Raw genomic sequence first — 23,419 nt, 5'->3', positions numbered from 1 at the left:
AAGAGTATGTCATATTTAAGTAAAGATAGCTTGTACCAAGGCCTTATTTTGCATCTTGAAAAGAAAACTTTGGAGCTATTTTCCTCCTTGCTTAACAACTGTAATGAAACATTTTGTACTTGATACAGCTGTGTACTTTTTATGAAGTCTGTCTAGCCCTTGAATACTTGGTTGTTTTTTTTTTTTCTGGTGAACATATTTGGTATAGCATAGCTAAAAAAAATCCCCCATACTGAATCTGTCATAAGTAGATTTTAAAATTTCTTTTAGAAATACTTTAGGGTAACTAAATCTTTATCTTCTTCTTTAATTAACAGAGGAGGAGCTCAGGAAGCTGAGAGAAGAAACAAACGCTGAAACATTAAGGCAGGAGCTAGAAAAGGAACGGCAGAGGAGATTAGAACTAGAACAAAGAGTCAATGAAGTACTTAAAGCAAGGTAAGAGAAGCATGTTCACTGTAGAACTGAAAGCCACTTGAGATCTCTGTCTCTCTCTGGGAAGTGCTGGTAAAAGCATATGTTTCCAGCCTAGGTGCTCTTAAAATAAATTACTGGTCACAGAGAGAGCAGCTGTCTATGTTGTCCTGTAAAATTACATCATTAACATCCATGTACATATAAGTTACTTGACCATACATGCTGCTGTACCTATAGAAATGGCCATGACCCTTTCTAGCTGAGATATTTTTCATTTCACCTCTTCTGATGCCCTCCCTCTGGGGTCTTGCTTTCCTGGAGCCACTGAATGCCAGAGCCTTCCATTGCATATGCTGATCCTTCTCAAAACCCATGTCTTCTCCAGACTGTCCAATCTTTGTTACTCTTATTCTAACAGCAGCAAGGATGTCCCAGTGCCACAGCGAAGCCCTAAATGCATGTAACTGGAATTTGAGCCTTTCTTGCCACTGCAGTGACAGATGGAAACACCTCCCCATGCTCAGAGGTCCTTTCAGCCTCGAGGGCACCCATCTTGATGATGCAAAGCATCACATTTGATTAGTCTCTCCTTACTCTGCTTAGCTACATAGATCTTCAGACCACAGCAGTTGCTTGGGGCTGGTTGTTCTAGACCCCTTGTGTGTGTAGCTGCCTGTTGTACCTTCCCCAGCAGGAGCTGAGATTACTGGGCTGAGCAGCAGCATCTGTGGCTCACCACCCAGTGCTGTCATCAGGAGACAGTGCAGGCCGAGTTGGTGATCGTGTGCTAAGCACTGCCACTTACTTAGAGGTGACAAGCAAGAGCAGACAGGCAAAATGTTTTGCTTGGATAAGCAATTTCCCAATGCCATGCAAATTCTTCCCAGCCTCCCACTTGAAACTGTACTCAGGTGTAAAAATACGTTCCCTCTCAGGCCAGTCCACATGCACTGGTAGCAATGGAAGTAGGAGCTATTTATAGGAAACATGTGGGCCTGCTTTCTTTCTGTTCTCTGTCTGCCTGCTGCTCCCATGGAATCATAGAATTATTTCATTTGGAAAAGACCTTTAGGACCATCAAGTCCAACCATTAACCCAGCACTGCCGAGGCCACCACTAAACCATGCAGTCCAGAGCCACATCTACATGTCTTAAATTCCTCAGGGATGGTGACTCAAGCACATCCTTTGGTAGCTTGTTCCAGTGCTTGAGAACCCTTTTGGTGAAGGAATTTTTCCTAATACCAAGTCTAAAACTCCCTGGTGCAACTTGAGGTAATTTCTTCTTGTCCTATAGCTTGTTACCTGGGAGAAGAGGCTGTCCCCCACCTGGCTACAACCTCCTTTCAGGCAGGTGTGGACAGCAGTGAGATCTCCCCTGAGCCTCCTTTTCTCCAGGCTAAACAGTCCCTGTTCCCTCTACCACTCATTGTGAGCATACACATACACTCTATTTACGGGTGTCAGAAGGTACATTGCTGTCTTTCGCTTCAGTCTCTGTTACCCATGAATTTATTTAACACTGGTAATTGCTGGAGCTATCTTCTTCTGGAAACTATGGAGACAACACATTACAGAAGTCCCCTCTTAACTCTAAAGAAACATTTTATTTGCTTTCCTTTTTAACAGATTTTATAGTGGTTTCAAGAAGTGCCCCATAGTTACAGAATTGTAAGAAATGGTGAATTACTGTTTAGCATTCAGTTTATTTGCCATCCTTAATGAGTCCTTTCTTCTCCTACATTCTCTCCAGACTAAAGAGTTCCAGCTTTTCCACTGTCTCTTTAAGATACTCCATCCCCTTCATCAATTCAGTTGCCATTCTTTACCTGTTTGAAGACTTTGAGCAGTATTCAGTGTTGGTGCGCCAAGGCTTTAGATAAAAGATAGATGAGGCCTTCCCTCTTATTCTCACTACAGTGGGATTTTTTCAGGTGATATTTCACAGTGGTGGTTTTCCAAAATCGCTGGTTCTGTGCAGCGTTGGTCTATGTGAAGTCTTTGACCTGTGCTGCCAAGTCAGCTTAGAAGGGGCTCTCGAAGGTCCTTGTGGAACAGTCTGGTTCCCAACCAGCACCACAGCTGTGCAGTGGGAAGGTGGCCCAGACTGCTGTGATCTGGACTTTTTTTGAGTGACATTTTAAAGTTGCTCTTACAGCTGGGATGTGAGAGTGCATTTTTATTACCCGTGCTGGTTGGTCTGGCTGTGTGTCTGGACTGGTATTTCCTGATAGAGTGGACAGCTGAGGAGGAGAACCTTGAGCTTGTTGTGTGCTGAGAGTATCAGTTGGCACAGTGACAGCTGTACAGAGCACTGAGCCTTGTTCTCTGCTCTTGGAAGATGAAACTGATGCTTCAGGAAAGGATCATTTCTCACCTGTGACTTGCTGCCTTGAAGGAGTTGCTTGAGATGCAAATTCCTCGTGCTTGTCTGTAGAGCTGGCACAGCTTTGTCCCAAGGGCTGTGCCTGCACTCCAGGTCATGCACAGAGAAGGGGGACAGGGATCTCCTCATGGCTGTGAGTCCTGGAGGAGGATGAGGAGCTCTCTGCTTCTGCACGATGGTATTCATCATTCCACTCTGTTTCACAATAATAAGGCTGACTCAGAGTCTCATCTGGCGCGCTGCAGCTTATCAGCACAGGTTTTACAGAGAAAAGAGATGGACAGCCTTTGTTTATCAATATTTGTGTTGACATCTGTACCTTGTTGGGTTGTGAACAGCAGCAAACCTCTAGCAGGAGTGACATTGCTAAATTAAGGTAGGGTGACATGGCTCCCTGGGTGCTATTTAGATACCCTAAGGATTGCATTAGTCCTGTCAGCTTGGGTATTGCACTTGGGGATTACATTCAGCCAATTATCCTCTCTACCAAAGTGTTTTTCTAACTGGCCTTACTACCATTTCGACCTCTTTGTGACAGGCAGGATGCATAAGGTGACAACAAAATAAGACTTTGAAATTTTTTTGGTTTCTACCCAGGAGGAGAACAATTTGTTTGCCCATGATTTTTCCTTAACTTGTACTTCATTGTGTGAAATTCTTCACTGCTTACTGTATTTTACACGTCATTGTGGACATTTAAAAATACTTTTATTAGGACTATAGGGGAAATGTTTGCGTAGTAAAATATATAATAGCCCATATTTATGCCTGATGGAAATTTAATTTTGTTAAGCAAAGTAACTGCAGCAAGTTCTGTCTGGTTATGTCAAATTCACCCTGCTTCTAAGGTTATTGTTAGCAGTTTTAAAATAGAGATTCATATGTCCCCTGGTAGGGGAGGGAGCAGCTTTGTGGAACTTAGTTGAAGGCTGGGCTTTTCATATACTGTTCTTTTTGCTTGCAGAAGTAAACTAATGCTAATGAAAATCAAACTGTGCTCTGGTATAAGAAAGAAATTATTTTAAAAGTTGCAGTATTCAAAAGTATTTGTGAGGCAGATAATACATGTATCAATATAAAACATGATAAAAAATGTTTGGCAAGGAGAAAACAAGTTCAAAATCTAATTTTTTTTTTCTAGTGAAGAACATGGGCTTTCTTCATTGAGATCACAGTTGTGCACAGGGAAGAGACTAGAGTGGAAGAAGAGGATTTTTGGTGCTTTTGTTTGTGTTGGTGTTTATTGTTTGAATATCTGATTATTCAGAAATACAGTGGCCTTAGCTGAAGTTTTCCACAGATACATTTCAGAACATCCCAGCATTTGGTAGGGCAGCTGAAGCTTATGACATATTGCAAGTAGAATGATGCATAAATAATCTGGAATAGTTTGTGTGAGCTGTAACTGCCATATTTCCAAATTGTGAGCTACAGTCATGCAGAAAAGAAAAATAACAAAAAGTTTTGCAACACCACTTACCAGCAGCTTGTGACTTATGCAGCACACCTTGTTATTAGTTCCATTGTGAACTACTTTTACAAGGACCAAACAGACGATGCTTCTGCATAAATCATTATTCCTTCATTGTAGATGAGAATAGCAAGGGCTTCTGAAATGTTTGGTGTATTTTAATGGAAGGAGATGGAAAACATGAGAAGTATTTAACTTGGTTTTTTAACAGCTCTTCAGAGTAAGAAGCCATGCATACCTGAAAGATATGTTTTTAAACTAGGCTAAGAAAATACCTGCTTATTTATGCATGTATGAGGTTGGAATGTGCTTTTGATGGAAATACACACATATTCAGGTTGCTTTGAGCAGTAGGAAAAGTGTGAACAGCCTTGAGTATCTTTTACAACAGTGGTTGAAAAACTGGTGGTGGGTTGCTTGTGAACTTGGAGTTAGCCTGTGGGAAAATTGCTTTGAATATGTCTGAGAACATCATGGCAGTGACTGCACCTCTTGTCCAGCAATTATTGTCTGCATCCTGTTTTTTGGGGCAGTCTGTTCATTCACAGACATCTCAACTTACAGCTGTATTCAGGGCCTAATATGCACAAACAAAAATGTTTATTTTAGGGAAATGGTCTTCAGTGTCAAGGTTCCCTTAACTTTTGTGTTATGCTTGCAACTAAATAATGAAATAACACTTGGTGCTGTTCTGTGGGGCAGCACTGAATGGACACTGCATCAGAGTGTGCTAGCTGCTTTTGAGAGGTGCATGTGTCCTGGTCATGAACAGCTCTAATATTCATTAATATTGATGCTTCCCTGGCCTCAGTATATTAAAAGAGAGATAAACAAATAAGACAGTTTGTGTTTGTCTCCTCCAGTGTCTGAGGTTGCTCTTATCTGTTTCAAACAGCCTGTGCTTTAAATGGCTGCAATCTCTAGTTGCATAAAGATGACCTAGCTTCATGTTGGGGATGTGTTGGTGTTACCAGTTACACCCTTTTTCTGGGTGGAAAGTGTGTCCAAGGGGAATTAATGCAGCTTGTGTTCTTAGGTTCAGGCTGCTGTTAGGAAGCCCACATAGGAACACACTGTTGTTCTGGGGACTGTTTATGTTTTTCAGCCTTTTAAATTATCTCTAGCATGAAGAGTGGTTCAGAAACCTGGAAAGATAATTTCTTCCCTCTGTCAGTGGTTTTGATGAACAAGATGGTTCAACATGACCTAGTTTTGCAATTGAACTTCCCAGTAGGTGTGCAAGCCCAAACAATGAATTCTGAGCTTCCTGTCACAGATCTGTCTGAAGTGGCTAATTATAACCTGATTCACAGGTGCAGTAATGAGCTGTCATTAACCTGATGGTTCGTAAAGGTCAGGTTCTTCATGGGGAAGAAGTAACAGGCAGATGGCAAGTAAGACATTGCCAGAAAAATGAAACAAAAGCACCAAGAAGGGCCAAAGCCAACTGTCATGTGCTCCTGATGGAGCCCAGTAAGGCTGCTCTACAGAGCTACTTCTTGGTGAGATTTTCTTGATTTTTTGCCTGAGAAACATGGGGAGTAATGACACTGTGCTGCTTTTGAAAATACATCCCAGCATGTCAAAGGAAGACCCAGCCTGAAGACTCTGACAGCTGACAGTGGTGGGATCTCCTCTTGGCTCTGTCCCAGGAGTTCTGGTGTGACACCACCCCAGTCAGTGCCTCCACACAGCTGGAATGGGCTGAGTAACTGGCTCGTGCCTGCTTGTTAATGACCACCTCCTTTCCACCTAAATGTGGCTTCAGCTTCAGTGAAACAGCCCAAATGACAGATTTCAGCTGAAATGCTCAATATGTGGTGTAACCATCTGATGTGTGGCTGGTAGAGGAAAACAAGATACCACTGTATGAGAGTTGGTGCAAATTTGATCATGTTTATTGCTGTCTGTCTTTTGAGAGCTGGAAATGGAGGAGATGCAAGGGTATGGGAGAAGAAGCAAGGATAGGAGGAGTTTTTAGGTGAGGAATCTGTGATTTATATAGAAATTGGGCTAAAATGGCACAGGAAGCAAAGTTAAAGTTTAGCTAAAGAAAAAAACTGATGACATTTCAGGTGACTTTCAAAAGGACTTTCTGCTGCAAATACAGAAGCCATGGGGAAAAGTCCTGACGAATCGTGAAAGCAAGTGTCTTTCAAAGCAAAACCCATTGATTTCAGCTCATTAACACCAATAAATGTTGAGATCTAATTCATAAATCAGTAAATTACTTCTAAATGTTCTTTTTAGAAATGAACAAGGATGTGGAAAACTCATTAAGGATTGGGAATGCTTAGGAAGGAAAGGAGGTAACAAGTTCTGTAGTTTCTCCATCATGTTCATTGATGTATGGTCATGTTGAGCAGCAGTAGTAATGACCTTTTCCATGTGCAGGCAGTACAGTGACATCTTTTCCTAATGTCCTTTCTAGAGGAACAGCAGGAGAGAGGACTGTATGTCCATCTGTATTGCTGCAATCTGCCCATTGCAGTGCGATCCCTCTTCTTGCTCTTCATTTGCTGACCATGTTTTACTTGATTCCCCTTCTGAGGAGCAAAAGATGAAAGGAACATTTGAAAATGCTTACATTGCCTGATAAATGAGTGATCGTGAAATTGCACAACTGACACTTTTATTTCAAGAAGTAATCTTTTCAATCATACAGCTCCCTGTCAAGTAAAGCTTGCTGTGGCTGCTGCTAGGTTGTCAAAGCTCCTGCTTCCTTAGAAAAATCTTTCTGTATGATATCTGCATGGATGAATGAAGACTCTGGGACTGAAGCCTGAAGTATTCTCAACACAGGTTGGCAGTTGGAGGCTGTGTACAAATGTAATTTGAAGCCTTGCACATGTACAGAATGCCAAAAGCATTTGTATTTTAAAAAATCTGTTCACTTTTAATGGATGAGAATATTCTTGAGTAATTTTGAAAGGTGAGACCAATGATGCCAGCTACTTGACATATATTTTTAGAACATTTTTGTTGCAGTTTTTCAGGCTATTTGAATTTCTCAAGTTATTCTTCAGATTGGTTGTGATCTGTGTATTTTGAGAGTTTACAACATAACATTTTAGATCATTCTTAACACCTGTTCCTCTTGTGAAGTTGTTTGACCCTAGTAGCAATGGCAGGATTCAAGATTTGTGTGTTAAATTGTGGTTTTGTTCTGCTGCTGTGGTTAGCAACTTGTGATATAGAATCCCTTTTAATTTATTGCTGTGGGAAAAGTCATGGCTCTGAAGAATTTTCCTGGCAGGCATTGCAATGAATATACCACACAAAGGCATAAATAATGCAAGAAATTTAATACTACATTGTAGAGCAGTTGTAAGATGAAGTGGAGCTGTTGGTGACAGGAATGGCTAAATGCCACCTTACAGTGGGTGGCATTTCCCAGGATCCCAAGTGCAGTGAATATTTTGAGTCTTGTGAAAGGGTGTAAACTGGGTTTTCTTTTGTCATGGTTGTATAATCTCAGATATGGAAACCATGGAGGTTCTGGTGTTTCCTTTACCCAAAAGGAAATAAATTCTTCCTCTGTAACATTTCACATTGTTTCTGTTTTCTTTGTAGGGCAGAAGAGGTGCCTGCAGCTCAGCAACCTGCAAAGCCACAGGCACAAGCCAATGGAACAGGTGAGCTTGGTCAGATCTCTAACAGCACTTAGTTCAGTTGGATTTTTTTTTTAAGATCCTTAGAAGATCACATCTTGCTTCTGAAGAAGCTTTTTGTAAATGACAATTCAAGCAACTTCTCTCTCTGTACATGATTCTGCATTTACTTTTTGTAGTTGACTTAGCATACCTGAGCAAGGAATTTATTGTGTATTGTAAGGCCTTTAGGTATGTAATGAAACCTATTGGCTCACTGCATCATTCTGGCATGCCTTGCTGATCCTTGACTTACCAGAAAACAGGTGTAATACATAGAAAAAATGTTCTGTTTTGTTCTCAATTGCAGAAGGTCTGTTATGCCACTGATCATATTACTACTTCCTTCATCTAAAGAAAGAGACGTTCTAGTGAAGGAGTAAGACTAAGAGTTATTAATTTGTTGGACACCTACACTGCCATTTCTCAAGCTGATGCTAATTATGAATTCAATAATGTACTACTGATGTATGAAATAACTAAGGCAACAGTCAAATTCTTAATCTTTTAGTACACTTTTACTTCACTTCCTACAGCTTGTGATCGAGATTTAGGCTTTTAAATCTGTCAACTAAATCTGAAATTTCCCCTCCTGTACTTCCATAGTGTCAGTGCTTTCTGTTATGTGAGCTACAACCTGACATTTTTTTCCTCTTGTCAAAATTTCTTTCTCAGTATTTTCTGAAGTATTAGCATGTGGGAAGCTACTTCATATTTTTATTCTCAAATGGAAGTGTTGTCCCAGCTGTAAACAGTCACTAGATTCCTTGTTTTTCTAGATTTTATTGTAAATCATTAATAAGTGGTTTGATTCAAATTTCTGAGCACCAGTGGCTTTTTCTCACGAGCTTAAATGCATCTTTTTGGCTGTTGTAATTGGCTGATGAATCTTCCATGCCTCTGTTTAATCATATATTAATTTAATGGAATTCTGTACTAAATTTGGTCATGGAGTAATTATGACCAGTATCCTCTTGGTGACATTGCTGTATTGAGCTATGTTTCCAAATAGTCTGTCTGTTCCTTCTAGACCACAATTTTGTGAGTTACAGGTGATTCTTTTGTTCTCACTTGCAGTGCCTTAAGGCTTTTAGCCTGACTTTATTGCCATGTACCCCTATATTATGTTATTTTTCCACTGAAACTGACGTAAAGAAAGTGTGCATCACTTCATTTTTTTGCTGTAAGACTTCCCAGGTAGCATTATGACTGTATATTCCATATATAGAAACTGGTATATGCAGCATAATTTCTGAAGGCTGACTTTAGAAAAAAAGAAACTCAGTGCTTTTTTTGTATAGCTCTATGAAGACACACACACACAATCTTTATGAACTATCAGTGGTTGGAAAGTGGAAGTGAAAATGCCTCTAGCAGAATCTCGCTTATGTTTCCACCTGCCTTTCCTGTCAAATCCCTGTGGCTGCAGGGGGGTTGTCCAGCTCTCTACTCAGCAGTGTTTTGCTTTGCACTTGCTTTTCTCAAGGTGACCCTTCAATACAACGGGGAGCACTGAGATTTACATCAGACTTTCATTTACAGAAGTCAGAAACCAGAAGATGTTTTTACTGTGTTTGCTAAAAATTACTGTTTGTTAGGATGTTTTACTCTTTATACTTTGGGTAATAAGATGTTTCCATGTACTGTCCTAAGAGCAATGCAGGAATCACTTTTAGTTTTATTTTACCAATTTAATGCAGTTGGGTTCCTGTGCAATGGCAGAAGTAAATTGCAAGTTTCCACAAAGAGTGTTGGTGAAGGATGGGGAAGCTGTGCCAAGTGTGCTTCCCAACAAAACAGGGTGTGTGGGAATGGGCTGGCATTGGATAAAGGTGTCTTCTAGCATTATCCTGATACTTAGTGCTTCTTTTTTACAGATAAGAGCAGTCACACAGTCTCCTCAAGACTCCACAAGTGGTTTTGTGATAAATTTGGGGAGTATGTTGAGGACTTCAGATTTCAGCCAGAAGAGAATACAGTGGAAACAGAAGAGCCACTTAGTGCTAGAAGGTAAATCCCTAATGTCATTTTGAGAAATTCTTGATGCCTTTACAAGTTACTTTTCTTCTCACTTTTTTTTTCTTTTTAACCAGCCTTTTGCATGGTTTGAGCAAGTGTTTCAATAACAAATAATAACACCAAAAGTACAGAACTACCTCAAAAGTTTTGTGACTGCTTTGGACAAAACATGAGATTTTAAGTTTATCTGCTGTATGAAATAAAATAAGATTTGTATTCTTTACCAGGTTTTGTCATATACCTCCCAGAAACAGCGAGCAAAGCCTTAGTTAGGCTGGAGAGCTTTTAAACTTCAGTTCTCAGTCTGATGCAAGGTAGACTGTATTAGTAGAAACACATTTTGTAGCAAGAAATTATAAAGAATAGGCAAGAATAAAGGCAAGAATAAAGGCTTATAGTTTATAAGTGTGAAGAGTATTTCGAGGATCAAATGTACACAAGTGTGCACTAGTTGTCTATTTAACAAGTTGCTTTTATCTATTATTTTTCAGGTTGACTGAAAATATGAGAAGATTAAGTAAGTATATGGAGTAGTTTGTTCGTTGTGTTCTGGTTTTGTTTGGGAGAATACTTGTGGCTTGTTGTCAGTGGTGTACCTGCATTGCCTTCAGAATACCTTTTGAAAAATAGCATTAAAGTTAAATTCTGGGTGGTTCCTAACTTCCACTAGGTTAGCCACAAAATCTAGATCACTGTTGTCCAAGTAGCCTGACTCAGAGCTCTCCAGAGTGTTGTTGTCACCAGTGATTTCCAGTCTTTCAAGTCTTAATCTTCTTTATGGGCTTGGTGTAGGCTGCTGCAGCAGAGCAGGTGGAAGCAGCACTTGAGTCCATGAGCTCTTCCAGTGCCTTGGGTGTGCCCTTCCACTTCTTCATCTGCTGCTTTGGTTGTGCTGCTGATGCTTAAGGAAATCCAGTGCTTAATTACTTCACATAGGAAGTGTGTTTAGGATAGCTCAGTCTCAAGCCAAACAAAGTGGGACAGCAGTTCTGAGGCTCTCTTGAAGAAAGACTTGAAAAGTTGTGAGTTCTACTGCAAAAGAGAGTGAGAGCTTCTGAGGCTCTCTGTGCAGGAGGTATCATCATTCTTCTCATCAGGAAAAGCAAAACTGGTGTGGTGCAACAGGGACCTTGGTGGCCTTGCAGCAGCCCTCTCCTGTTTCCTTGTGTTCCCCAGCTAGTTTGCCCAAGTAGTGAAAAGGATAAGAGGGTTTTAGGGAGCTGAGGAAGAGCTGCTCTTGCTCTTGCTGGCTGGGTGTGCCTGTGTGTGGGCCTCTCCCACACAGGTCAGTCTCCCATGCAGTGACAGCCAGACCAGAGTCTGCAGAGTGGCACACAGACTTCTTCAGGGAGTCATCTGCTGGGTTGCTTGGCTTAGGAAGAGTAAGCAGCAAAGTGGGGAGAGTCCTGCAGAGACTCAGGTGCTGCTTCCTGCAGAGACATAGCCAAGAGATCCAGCCTGGCTTTAATCTGGCTGGTGAAGCAGAGCAAGGGAGGGAAGGGCTCTGGATGTTGTCTGCCTGGGCTGTAGTAAAGCCTTTGATGCTGTTTCCCACGGCATTCCCTGAAGAAAGTGGCTGATCATGGCTTGGGCAGGTGCACCTTTGCTGGGGAGAAAACTGGCTGATGGCCAGGCCCAGAGGGTGGTGGGGGATGGAGCTACATCCACCTGCTCACAAGTGGTGTTCCCAGGGCTCAGTACTGGGGCCTGTCCTGTTCAATATCTCTATCAATGATCTGGACAGCAGCATGGAGTGCTCCCTGTCAGTCTGCAATGACACCAACTTGGATAGCAGTGTTGATGTGATGGTGGGTGGGAAGACTCTGCAGAAAAAATCATTTAGGGGCATGGTTGAGTGGTGGATTTGGCCATGCTGGGTTAATGGTCAGACACGATGATGATCATAAAGGTTTTTTCCCACCTAAATGATTCTGTGATTCTGGGTTGTTCCTTGGTGGCTTGTAATTCAGTCAGGTTAATGTACATTGCTTTACAGTGAGACAAACTGACCTGTACAGTGGTCTTTGGGGTGGTGTGAACATGGCTGAGAACAAGCTGCTTTTAGCATCCAGGGTACCCTTATAAATGATGTTATTTTTTTTCCTTTGTCTATACTTAAGAGTTGAGATGTAATCTTTGTCTTGGATAACACTTCATTTTTTGGAAATGCATTCTTTAATTGTTCAATTACATTGATGGGTTTAATTTTTTTCATTTGGATAAGCCTTTTTATCATTACATGTCATGAATATTCCTGTAGTTTTCTAATTTGATTGTTTGTAATTTAAAAGTGATTTAACCACTCCCAGCTAATTCTAATGCTGTGTTTTTTCTCAACTTCCATCTAGAGAGAGGTGCCAAACCTGTTACAAATTTTGTGAAGAATCTTTCTGCCTTATTAGACTGGTATTCTATCTACACTTCTGCTATTGCCTTTATTGTAAGTTATCCTACTCCTCCAGGAGTAGTAAGAACTTGAAAAAATACATTATTTGCTGAAATTCTTTGAAACTGCCATATCTGAGTAGGGATTGTGCTACAGTTCAAGTCAAATCAAAAAGTGCAATTTAATTTGACACAAAATAACAGTAGTGGTCACTTTTGTTATATATAAAACCAGTTAAATTGTGTTTCCAGGGTCTCTTCTAGCCCAGCTTTGTAATTGTTAAAATAACTTAGAACTGTCTGGGTGTTGTTCACTCCTTTCTTGTTTCTCATCTCCCAGATCTGGTAATTCAATGGTTACTTCAGGCTCTGCAAAGTTTCTTCTTGTCTAGGGCTGAAATGCTGATAGTGGTTGCATTTGATTGTCCCCATCAGGGCTCTTTGCCATTTGATAGGATCATACTGATGAGAGGCAAAATGCTTTGATTTCAGTAAGAATCCAAGTGCAAACATCAGGTCTGTGAGCTAAGTTCAAGCATTTCTATGCTATCTTAATGAGGTTTGGATGCCAAGAGACAAAAGTGTCTAGTGGAGTTATGATTTGTTTTCCTTCCTCCTATTGTTAATTAAATTATCTAAATTCTTTTGGTCATAGTGTATATGAAATGAATTTCTGTCAAAGGAATTGGCAGTAGCTGTGTGGTGAAAGTGTCACACACCTTTTGTTAAATAATATCTCCCTGTAAGTTATAGACCTTCTGCCATTTTGCATGGCACAGCTGAATGAATTTTGAGGAGGAGACTTCCCTCCCAGTGCCCTCTGTCTGTCCCTTCTCCATATCTGCTGATTTTTCTCTTGCCTCACCTGGTAAGCCCATATTTCAGATAAAAACTGAAAAAAGAAACTTGAGCTGGTTTTTTTGAACGCTCTGGGACCTGGGAGCCAGAGCAATGTTTCACTTTGGGGTTATCAGTAAAAACCTTAATGTCTCTCACAGAGACTCTAGTCTCTGTTTTCAGAAGCTGGGTACAGAATACCTTTTGAAGCTTTTTGTGTTTGTACTTTTTACATAAAATAAAACCTGTTTTCCTTCAATCTTTTTAGTTGTGGTAAAAATTTGGGATTTAATTGACCTGAAATAATAGAGTGAGAGTTTATCGTGTTGCCCAGTATGGAGCTAATTGCTTTAACTCCACTTCTATCCCATGGCTTCTGTGCCATTGCTGGCCATATCATGGTCATGTAGCAGATTCACAGACTTGAGGGTTTACCTCTTCTGTTTTTTTCCTCCTACCGCTTGAAGTAATTGTAGTGTTGAAAACACTAAATACTCTCTCTGGGGCAGCTGAGAACTAGTGAAGTGTCATCTTTGGAGATCTGGTTCATTCTTAGTTTTGATTTTGCATTCCTGAGTGTGGGGCCATTGTCAATTACAGAGTGGCTAAAATTTATTATTATTTTTTAATATGAATTGCATGGTTCTGAGCCCAAGAGCACAGTGGGAAGTGGTATTTCATGTAACTCACTGTACCCCAGTTTGTAATCCGCATCTCTCTTTGTTTTTTCTTCTTAATCTGCAGATTTACATCAATGCTGTATGGCATGGCTGGGCCATTCCTATGTTCTTATTTTTAGCAATTTTGAGGTTATCCCTAAATTACCTCATAGCCAGGTATTTGCATAAATACTAGCTTACTCTCTTAAGTAATGCTTTGTTTGAAAGATGTTTTGTTATCCTTGCACTGAGTTATAAACTGCTACCTTTGCTACTATTGTGAGTTACATTAAACACAGGGAAATTCAAACTCAAATATCCTAAGGGTCATTGCTTAGTTTCTATAATCTTTTACTATTATTGGGAATTATCTTTGTATCCTGTGGCTTGGGTCATCATAAACAATGTTGCATTCTCTCAGACAAATCCCTCAGCACACTGAAATTCTAATATTTCTAATTCTGCAATGTTTAGAGTACTTGAAGAACATCACCTTCAGTATTGAAGCTTGCTATTTTTCCCAGCAGAGAATGTTCACCTAGGCCTAAAATGGCAGTTTTGCCTTTTTCCATAGTCCTTGAATTACTTTATCCAAAGTATCTTCCAGTTGTAAAGTCAGTCTCTTCTAAAAATTAAGTCTGGGTGTTTGTTTTAATTAATTTTTTTTAACACACCTTAAAATGGTGTAGAGGACCTTAATGTGCATATTGTAAACTATTTTTCTGACTTCTTAATTGATACTTTCTGTTTGACATTGTATTCCCTGGAAATTGCTGGTAGCAAATAGGTTTCTGAATAAGTTGATGTAATTTTCTTCACATGAAAAAATAAGAGAAAAATATTCCTAATCCTTTACTCCATGCACACCATTAAGTTTTGTTGTAAAACCCAAAAGTAGTGATTCTGTTTAGTATCTACTTAACTAATATTTTTAAAGCTGGCTGTTGTTGGCCACTTGTGCTTCTGCTATATTGTGGGTTCTTTGTTAATTTGGGGATTATATTATTTGCTCTTAAGCCATAAGTGCTTATTGCAGAAAACTGCTTTTTAACCTTTTACAAATAAGCCATGTTGATGGATGGAGTTCTTGGTCTCTTTAACTATTTCCATCATTCCTAGGGGTTGGAGGATACAGTGGAGCATTGTGCCTGAAGTTTCTGAACAGATGGTAGGTCTTTGATCAGCTTCCCCTGTATGCCTGCAGAAAAAATTGCACCTTTAAACCTTTGTGTTTGTGTGGGTGGCTGGAAAGGAAGGAAGAGCAAGCTGCAAGTGAAGACACTACATTTTTTTTCTTTCTCTTGTAATTTAAAAGTCTTTAGTAACAGCACTCTTGGGTTCAGATGCTTCACCCTAAAATATTCCAAACTTAAAACACATTTCTGAAATGAATTTTAATTTGTCAGCTTGGGCCAAATTAGATCCTGTGGGATCTTCAAGAAGTCTTGCATTCTGTTTTCTTTAAGAACATCAAGTCCATCTGTTAACTCAGCATTGCCACCCCATCACTGGGTCTGGGTACACATCCCTAAGTGACAGATCTAAGTGTCATTTAAATACTTCCAGGGATAGTGACTCCACTTCCCTGGGCAGCCTGTTTCAAGGCTTGACAACCCTTTTAATGAACCAATATTTCTGAATAGCCAATCTGCATCTCTCCTGGCAAAGTTTGAGGCCGTTTCCTCTTGGTCTGTCCCTTGTTACCTGGGAGAGAAGACTGACCTCCCACCTCATTACAGCCTCCTTTCAGATAGTTATAGATAAAGTCTCCTGTGAGCCCCCCAAAGCATTGAAAAATAAAAATAACCAGCGCTGAAAGACATAAAAGATAGCTCTGAAACAAGGGAGGAAAATGGTAAATGTAGAGACAATTAAAAGTGAGATGGGTATTGCTAAGAATGTTGAGGGGGGGGTCACCTTGTTCTGATAAGTTTTGTAAAATTCATTTTATCTGAGCTGCAAATCAATGGATTGTCTCTTTCTTGCTTAAGGAGAACCCAAAAGAGGACCTGACTGTGTCTGAAAAGTTCCAGCTTGTTCTGGATGTGGCTCAGAAGGCTCAGGTACTGTGCTGCTCTCTGGCTGCCTCCTTGGGAACAAGGGGGGTTCATGCTCCAGGTGGTCAAAGGAGGTTGTTAGGCAGCATGTGAAAACAAATGCTTAAAGAAGAAATACTTCATCTGCAAAGGGAACTTTACCTGTGAGCAGTGGAGATCTCAGTAAGATTCCTGGAGTTTTTGAAATGGCATGATGCTTCAAAGAATGGGTTGAGGTTCTCTGACTGCAGCTCTGAGCAAGCTCTGGAGGGGAGCAGCAGCAAGTTCTCACAGTTTTCTACCTTATATACGATATAAGCTTCTGTTAATGTAGATTGGGTGGTGAACCTTCAAAATGTCCTGGAGTGTGGATCCATATCACAAATCTGCTAGTCATAGAACTGATGTAGGAGACTCTGTTCCTTTAAGATGTAGCTGAAGGCTGTGGTCTGTTTAGCTGTGTTAATTCAGCAGTTTGCACTTCATCTCTGAAACAGCATGTTTGAAAAAACTCCACCCGCTCCGAGCCTTGAGATCTGCTGGTGTTGCAGAGGCTGAAGGAAGGTTTTCTCCCAGCTCCCTGAGCTGGCTGAGGTAGCAGCTGAGTGACTGCAGCATGCAGTTGGACTGCAGCCTTGTGCCCTGCTTGGTGCTGTGCTGCTGTCAGAAGGGCTTTAACCTTCCCTGCTGACTGTGGCTGCTCAGCTCCTTCCTCCTGCTGGGGTGGTGTCTGTCTATATGAACAACTTCGGAAATCTATTGGGAAGGTGAAATTTTCAGGTGCTCTGACAGTAAGGATTGGTCAGAGAATATGGCCTGAGTCCTGAGCAGGGGTCAGTTGTCTCCCCATTTTTTGGAATTCGTTGAAATTTGCTGTCTCCAATGGTTTATTATAAAACCTGATAATGGTCTGTTTCCAAGAAGCTAATAGTCCTTTTGATGAATTCAGTTACCACTTCCTGAAATTTCAGTACTCAAAATGTCTGAAGAGACCTGCAGTTCTGTTACTTACTAACAGAAGCTCTTTACTCTTAGATTGACAGCTTAATTTAAAATATTTGCAATAATGTAAGTGCTTTCCAGTCATGACAGTGGGATCAAATAGTTTCTTCACTTGTAAGGATCAAACAAAAGTTACAGAACAGGATTAAATGAGATGGAAGTCATCATGTATTGCTATTCTGTTCTGTATTTACTGTTGTGAAGTACATAAATGGCTAAAAATTAGTTTAAAAAAAGTCACTTCTGGGAATTGCTTACCAACAAAGTCAGAAAGCTATTTGTTTTCATTATGTGGACAAAAAACCCCAAAACAATGCAGGACATGGTTTTAATTCTTTTGCTTCTTACGCAGAACCTTTTTGGCAAGATGGCAGACATACTGGAGAAATTTAAAAAGTAAGTTATCTCTTGTAAGATTTTCTTCCCTTTTAAAACAAGACTTGACCAATATCTGTAACACTGGAAATAAAATTTTGCTTCTTTTTTGTTTTCAGCTTGTTCATGTGGGTCCAGCCAGAAATAACACAGAAGCTCTACATTGCTCTATGGGCAGCTTTTATTGCATCCTGCTTTTTGCCCTACAGGATAATTGGGCTTGCATTGGGTAAACACAATAAATAATTCACCTGTTACGGTCTAGACTTAATGGTTAAAACTTACATGATCTTTAGAGGGAGAATTTTAGAGTTTAAGAGAGAAAACCTGCATTAATAAATCATGCAGTGTTCTAAAATATTTTCATTGTGCTTGGCATCATTTGTCATGACCATTTTGAAAACCATCTCAGTGTATAATAGGAAAAGACTGGATAATGCTTTTGCTTCTTGAAGAGGAGAAGTCTATGACGAGCTGTTAGCAGAACTTCTCAGACTGTCAGCTCCAAGGCTTCTGGAAAATCCTGTATGTTGAGGGTTTTTTGCTCATACATCCTCGTAGATGAAATATGTGGCATGGCACAGGAGGCATAAAAATGACAATGTAGGAAAAAAATAAAAGTATTAGTGGGATTACTGGTAAAACTTGGAGAATGGGCTGGACAAAACGGACAGACTGGGTGGGTCTGTTACAGATACTCAGTTTCAGCTGGGAATTGAAAAAAGAGTTCTCACTACATCATGAGACTCTTTGTTATGGTGTGAAGCCCTGTACTGTGAACTAAGAATTCTAATTTTTTCTCATTAAACTAATGATGTAATCAAATTAGTATTCCTTTTAGTGGCACTGAACCTCAAATTTTGTTAGCTTGAACATAAATGTAGGTTTGCTTGCCACAGCAATTGAATTTAGATGTGTGAGGAAGAATTGTTTGATTCTTAGGAGATCTGAATTGCACTCAGTAAAGTTTTGAGAGAGAATTTTAGCCCATATTGAATGGCACAATAAAAGGAAATAACTTGTATAAGAGTTGGGACTGGAAGATAGAGGTTTATGTAGTACATGAGAGCCCTCTGTTGCCATTGAAATTCTTGCAGGAGCTGCATAGTTGAATGCTCTGGTGTGTGTTTTTGTTTTGGTAGTATATAATGTTTTCAGAATGCTTCTGGTAATAAGGAACATATGTTTGAATTATTCAAATGTTCTTCTGCATAATAGTGGCTATGTAAATGTTTAAAAGAACTGGGGATGGGAAGGAAAGAAAAATAATTTTCTGGTGTTGCAAGAAGAATAACAAAATAGTAAACCTAGGAGAATGTGACAGTTTTAACACTGTGACTAAATATACAGAATTCTGTTTCATTTGTGAACTTTTGAAAATAGGATCAAAAGAGTGATGTTCTTAATGCCTCTTCAGCATTCAAACTGAAGTGACCTTTTTTTCAGGACTCTATGCTGGAGTCAAGTTTTTCCTTATTGATTTTATCTTCAAACGATGCCCCAGACTAAGAGCTAAGTATGATACTCCTTATATCATCTGGATAAGCCTCCTGACAGATCCTCAGCTCAAAGAAAGATCTAATGCTACAGTGTCGAGACGGGTAAGGGTAATGAATCTTTTTGTCCCTGTGTTCTCAGCCTCTGAAAATCAGATCCCTTTCTCCCTTTTCCTTTTCTCCAGTGACTAGAGCACATTAAAGAGAAGGTTAATTAAATCGTTACAATCAATGTTAGTTGATTGTAATATCCCTTTTTTTTTTATTTTCAAGATTTACAGTTCTTCTATGAATTCTGTTTCTTGTATGAAAGGGATCAGTTATCAAAAATGTGGATGTATGCATAGATATACTGTGAATCATGAAGCTGAACACACAAATATAACACCATCCATATTCATACCAATTCCTTTAATCTACATTCTGTGTAATTCTGTTGTCAAATACAGTATTTTTGTATCTACTTTCTCTATTCTTAGACATCCTTTTTCAGTGGAAATTTACATACTTATTTAAAATGAAGTGCAGTTAAAAAATAGATAAAGGCTTGAGTATAATATGCAATATTATAGTATATTGGCTTTCTAATGGGATAATCACTTACAAAGGTAGTATGGTAGTTTACTACCTTTTTAAAAGTATATTAGCTTTCTAATTTAGAAATTAGTTTTTCTTATTTTATAGTAGTATAGTAGTATATTTATTTATAGTTTTAAATTATTAGTTTGCTAACTTTGTAAGTATAATCACTTACAAGGGTAGTAAGGTAGTTTACTACATTTTTTAAAGTATATTAGCTTTCTAATGGGATAATCACTTACAAAGGTAGTAAGGTAGTTTACATATTTAGACATGATGTCTCATGGTTATTTGTATTAGGTGACCTTTTAGCATAGTGGTGATAAATGACTTCATGTCATACTCCAGAAGTACATTTTCTTTTTTTAAAGAATGTCATAGTTAAATCACTAAGTATTGTGCTTTGTGCATCTTGGCAAATTCTTTTGGGGCCTGACATGGTAACTGAATCAGGGTTTTCCATATCCCTGGATTTGTTAATGTTTGTTAGTTGAAAAATTAAAATAGGTATAGTAAACCTTGAGTCTAATGCCATTTTAGCATTTGCTTAATGCTTTTTAGCACAATATCTAATTGCATTCATGGAGTACTGTCTGAGTACTGTCTGAAGTGCGCAGTACTGAGCAGTAATTCAGCCTGGGTATACAACTGGAGAGTAAAAGGGATAAGATATTAACCCTCAGTTATTAAGAGGAAATCTGGGGTTTGGGGGCTTGTGGAGCAGAGGGTGGTAAAATAACTGCAGCACAATTGAATATTTCAGAAGGAAGTGGACAAGGACAGTTTCTTACAGAAAGTGAGTCTCCTGTTCCTGTTTTCCAAGGGATGAGAGGGGTAAATAAGCACTTGGATGAAGCCATCCATGGCCTGTATTTCTCTTACTTGCAGAAGATTATCTTAAAAACTTCTTTGCTTCTCACTCTTTCAGGTTATCTTTCACATACTGTGGTAGTTGTGACATCATATTGCTGAGTCTCTCTAATCTGCCTCAGAGGTGGAAAGATTCTGAATTGTTGAACTTGAGTCCATAAACTTAGAGAATAATGATTCCTTTTGGCTTTTCTTCATGGTTTTAGTTTTGCAAGTAGAGACGGGTTTTGTACTACCAGGTCTGGCTTGGTGGCCTTGGCTTGTCTTCCTGGAAAGGATGTGCAGGACTGCATTACCTGCTTCCAAATGCCTTTGAACACATTAACTTCATCTCAGTAATTTTAGAGAAACTTTTTTACCCCTTGAGAGATTTCTGCAAACCTCATAGTATGAAAAAGAGATTTTTGTACTAAAAGGTAAAAACCAAAGAAGGTTTTAAATTTTTTTTTTTCGTGGGAAAAGCAGAGCCCAAAACACGTAGTGCCAGCATGTGTGCATTTGCTTTGGCTTCTTATTACTCAACAGTGTACAAGGCAGAGTAAACTTAGACACAATGCAATATTAATTGCCTGTGCCACACTCTGACCTTGTGTCCTTAGAGAGCAGTCCTGACAGCAGTATCTGATGGGTAAAGGTTGTTTGTCAAAAGCTGATGGCAGATCAAGTGGAAAGGAATACCTCCAGGTTGCTGATGTTTTTAGACGATAATCAGGACTCTCCCAGCATTACAAATCCAATCACTTCGGGTTAGATTTAAGGCTTATGGAAATGCTTTTCTCTTAGTAGTTGGCCATTGGTTGTCTCAAGCCTGAGTGGTAAGAGGAAACATTTGCATGTGTTAGGCAGGACTAGAAGTAAGGGCACAACTGCTCATATTTTCAGCCACCAGATGGGTAATGGTACTGAAGTTTAAACTCCATTTTTTAATCTCTTTATGTAGCAGGTAGATAGGAAACATTGTAGCAGAGAGCAGAAATAGTTCTTATTCCAGCACAAATAGCATTAGACCTCTTGCTTTGATAATTTTTGTATTTTGGGCCATGGTGCTTCACCTGGTTGTGGGCATGTGCAGCCAAATAGGTTGTCTAAGAAGGCCTTCAGAAAATTCTTTTCATCTTTAGTTGCACACAGATTGTTGAAGAAGCTGTTATTTTCCTTGGTTCCAGGGACTCAGCACTGCAGAAGTGGTATTAGTTACAATCAGCCATTTGCTGTTCATGTTAACTTTATTTTTTTCCCCTGAGGCATCATTGTCTTACAGGTGCCCTAAAAAGGCAGATGCCCTCTGCTGTACCTGTTTTGTCAGTCTGGTTTCTAGTAAGCAATTGCAGTTCACAAGTTTTCATTTCCTTTGGATTTCTTTGCTTAGTGTGTAAATCCTGTGTGGTGTTGAGTGCTGCCAATTTAGTGCAGAGTAACAGAAAAGCAGCTGAAGGCTGCCTGGCCTTCAGCAGCACTGGGGCTGTAGAGTAGAAGAGCTCAGTCCTGGGCTGGTTGTCAGTTTGCCACTTGTTTAACTGCATGTGCATGGGAGGGCTCAGAGCAGAGCTGCTAGTGCCAGCTCTTGGAATCATGTGGTGCCCTACCAAGATGAAAATGGAAGAGCTGTCCAGAAGAAACTGCCTGCTGTCCTTCCAGAAGCAAGGCTTGTTGCCAGAGCAGTCCTCAGTGACTTTTAATCCCTATTAAAAGCAGATTTTACTCAAGTACTATGGTTTTAGGAACTCCATACTACCTTTTTTCTTCCCGAAGATGCCAGCAACCATTCAGATTTTGTTTTATGTGTCAGCACTCTGAAAATTCAGTGCAACTTCAAAGCACAGAAAAGATCACTGCTTCTAATGCAACCTGAATAAATTGAACTGGTGTGCTCTAACCACTCATAACTCTTTTTTAATTGCATTCATTGTGTGTAGTCTCTTGGTTTGTGAGCAAAATCTTGCAGTGCCACTCAGTTCATGTTTTATTCTGTTTATTATACTGTTAAATAGATTTCACTTTTTTTCTTTTGTCACTGTCACATTTGTGTTGTTTGTTTCTTTTCCTGCTAGCTGTCAGGGCATGAAAAGGTATGGATCATAGTGTGGAAAACTTCCTTTCATTTCCAGCATTTGTATTCATAATGAGCTTATTCAGTTCTGTGTGGCTTTTTTTTTCTCTTTTTTCTTTCTGACTTCTTTTGTGCAGTAATACTTTGTTTATCTCTTGAAAACAAGCCAAGTATTGATAATATATTGTCTGTTAGTAATCCCACTAGTTACAGTCATTGGAGCTGTTTGCAGTGACTTAGCTGTATCTAATGAGACATAGCCTTTACTGCAGAGAAATGGTATTTTAAGATAGGTGCATTTAGCACCATGTGCTTCACCCCAGCAAAGTGTGTCCATCAAAGGGCAGCACTTTGAAAGGTTATGTTCAGGTAGCATATTAGAGGCTTGTGCTCTAGCAGCAGCATAGTGCACTAGTCTGAAGTTAATTTAGGGAAGTAGTTAATGAAAATTGTTGCATTATTGATTTTTTTTTTTTTAGAAAGAGTAGTTAGCTAAATTATTTTTGGGAGTGTAGCTTAAATGTTGCTGCTCAGATTTTGGAATAATATTTTTTTTTCTGCAGCTTCAAACAGCAACCGCCAGGAGTTATGTGGGCTCAAGTGCCCCCACTGGAATAAGCAAAGATGAAGACACAAGTCGTTTTCATACCACCAAGAGAGGAAATTTCCATGAAGTTTTTAACCTGCCAGAGAATGAACGTCCTTTGCCAGGTATGATGCCACAGGAAGGCTACATTAGTAGAATATTTCGTAAAAAGCCAAGGATAATTTGAAGTTGAATTCCTTTTCTGTGCATTGTGTAGGTGTAAGCTTTTGATTTAAAGGTCTTGCTTTAAATTAGGATGAATGGAGGTGGTCTCTTTCATTCCATACCCTTGCAGCTCTTGGAAAGATTGCACAGCCTGGTGTTCCTTTTATGGTTATGCAAATCCAGTAGTCAAATTAAAGGGAATAATTGTGTGGGTGGTTTTATTTTCTTTTTTTTTTTCAAAATAAGTGTTAAAACAGATGTTACGGTGTCTAGGACACAAGATTTAGGCTTTTCTTTCTAAGCACTTTTAGTTATCTGACATTTAATATTCAGTGTTTTCTATTGTATAAGGAGACTGTTGGGGATAGTGCCAGTCTCTTTTTCTTAAAGTCAGATTTCTTGTTGTGCCTTTTTCAGTGTGTGAAAATGGCTGGGGG

At 39.5% G+C, this 23,419-nt stretch overlaps 1 protein-coding gene across 1 annotated transcript in view; it reads left to right on the top strand.

Moving 5' to 3' along the window:
- Nucleotides 1-23,419, top strand: part of GRAMD4 (GRAM domain containing 4) — a 52,530-nt gene that overhangs the window by 21,657 nt on the left and 7,454 nt on the right. The window contains 13 exon segments of the mRNA XM_031059029.1: nucleotides 318-438; nucleotides 7,847-7,908; nucleotides 9,801-9,933; nucleotides 10,434-10,459; nucleotides 12,291-12,382; nucleotides 13,909-14,000; nucleotides 14,943-14,991; nucleotides 15,815-15,886; nucleotides 17,214-17,257; nucleotides 17,356-17,465; nucleotides 18,683-18,837; nucleotides 22,795-22,942; nucleotides 23,400-23,418. Of these exon segments, the coding sequence (XP_030914889.1) occupies nucleotides 318-438; nucleotides 7,847-7,908; nucleotides 9,801-9,933; nucleotides 10,434-10,459; nucleotides 12,291-12,382; nucleotides 13,909-14,000; nucleotides 14,943-14,991; nucleotides 15,815-15,886; nucleotides 17,214-17,257; nucleotides 17,356-17,465; nucleotides 18,683-18,837; nucleotides 22,795-22,942; nucleotides 23,400-23,418 (1,123 nt within the window).

This window comes from Geospiza fortis, unplaced genomic scaffold, assembly GCF_000277835.1.
Source record: "Geospiza fortis unplaced genomic scaffold, GeoFor_1.0 scaffold424, whole genome shotgun sequence".
In the NCBI taxonomy this organism is placed as follows: Eukaryota; Metazoa; Chordata; class Aves; order Passeriformes; family Thraupidae; genus Geospiza; species Geospiza fortis.
Note: the sequence above shows the minus strand (reverse complement) of the source record. Positions and strands in the feature narration are given on the sequence as shown.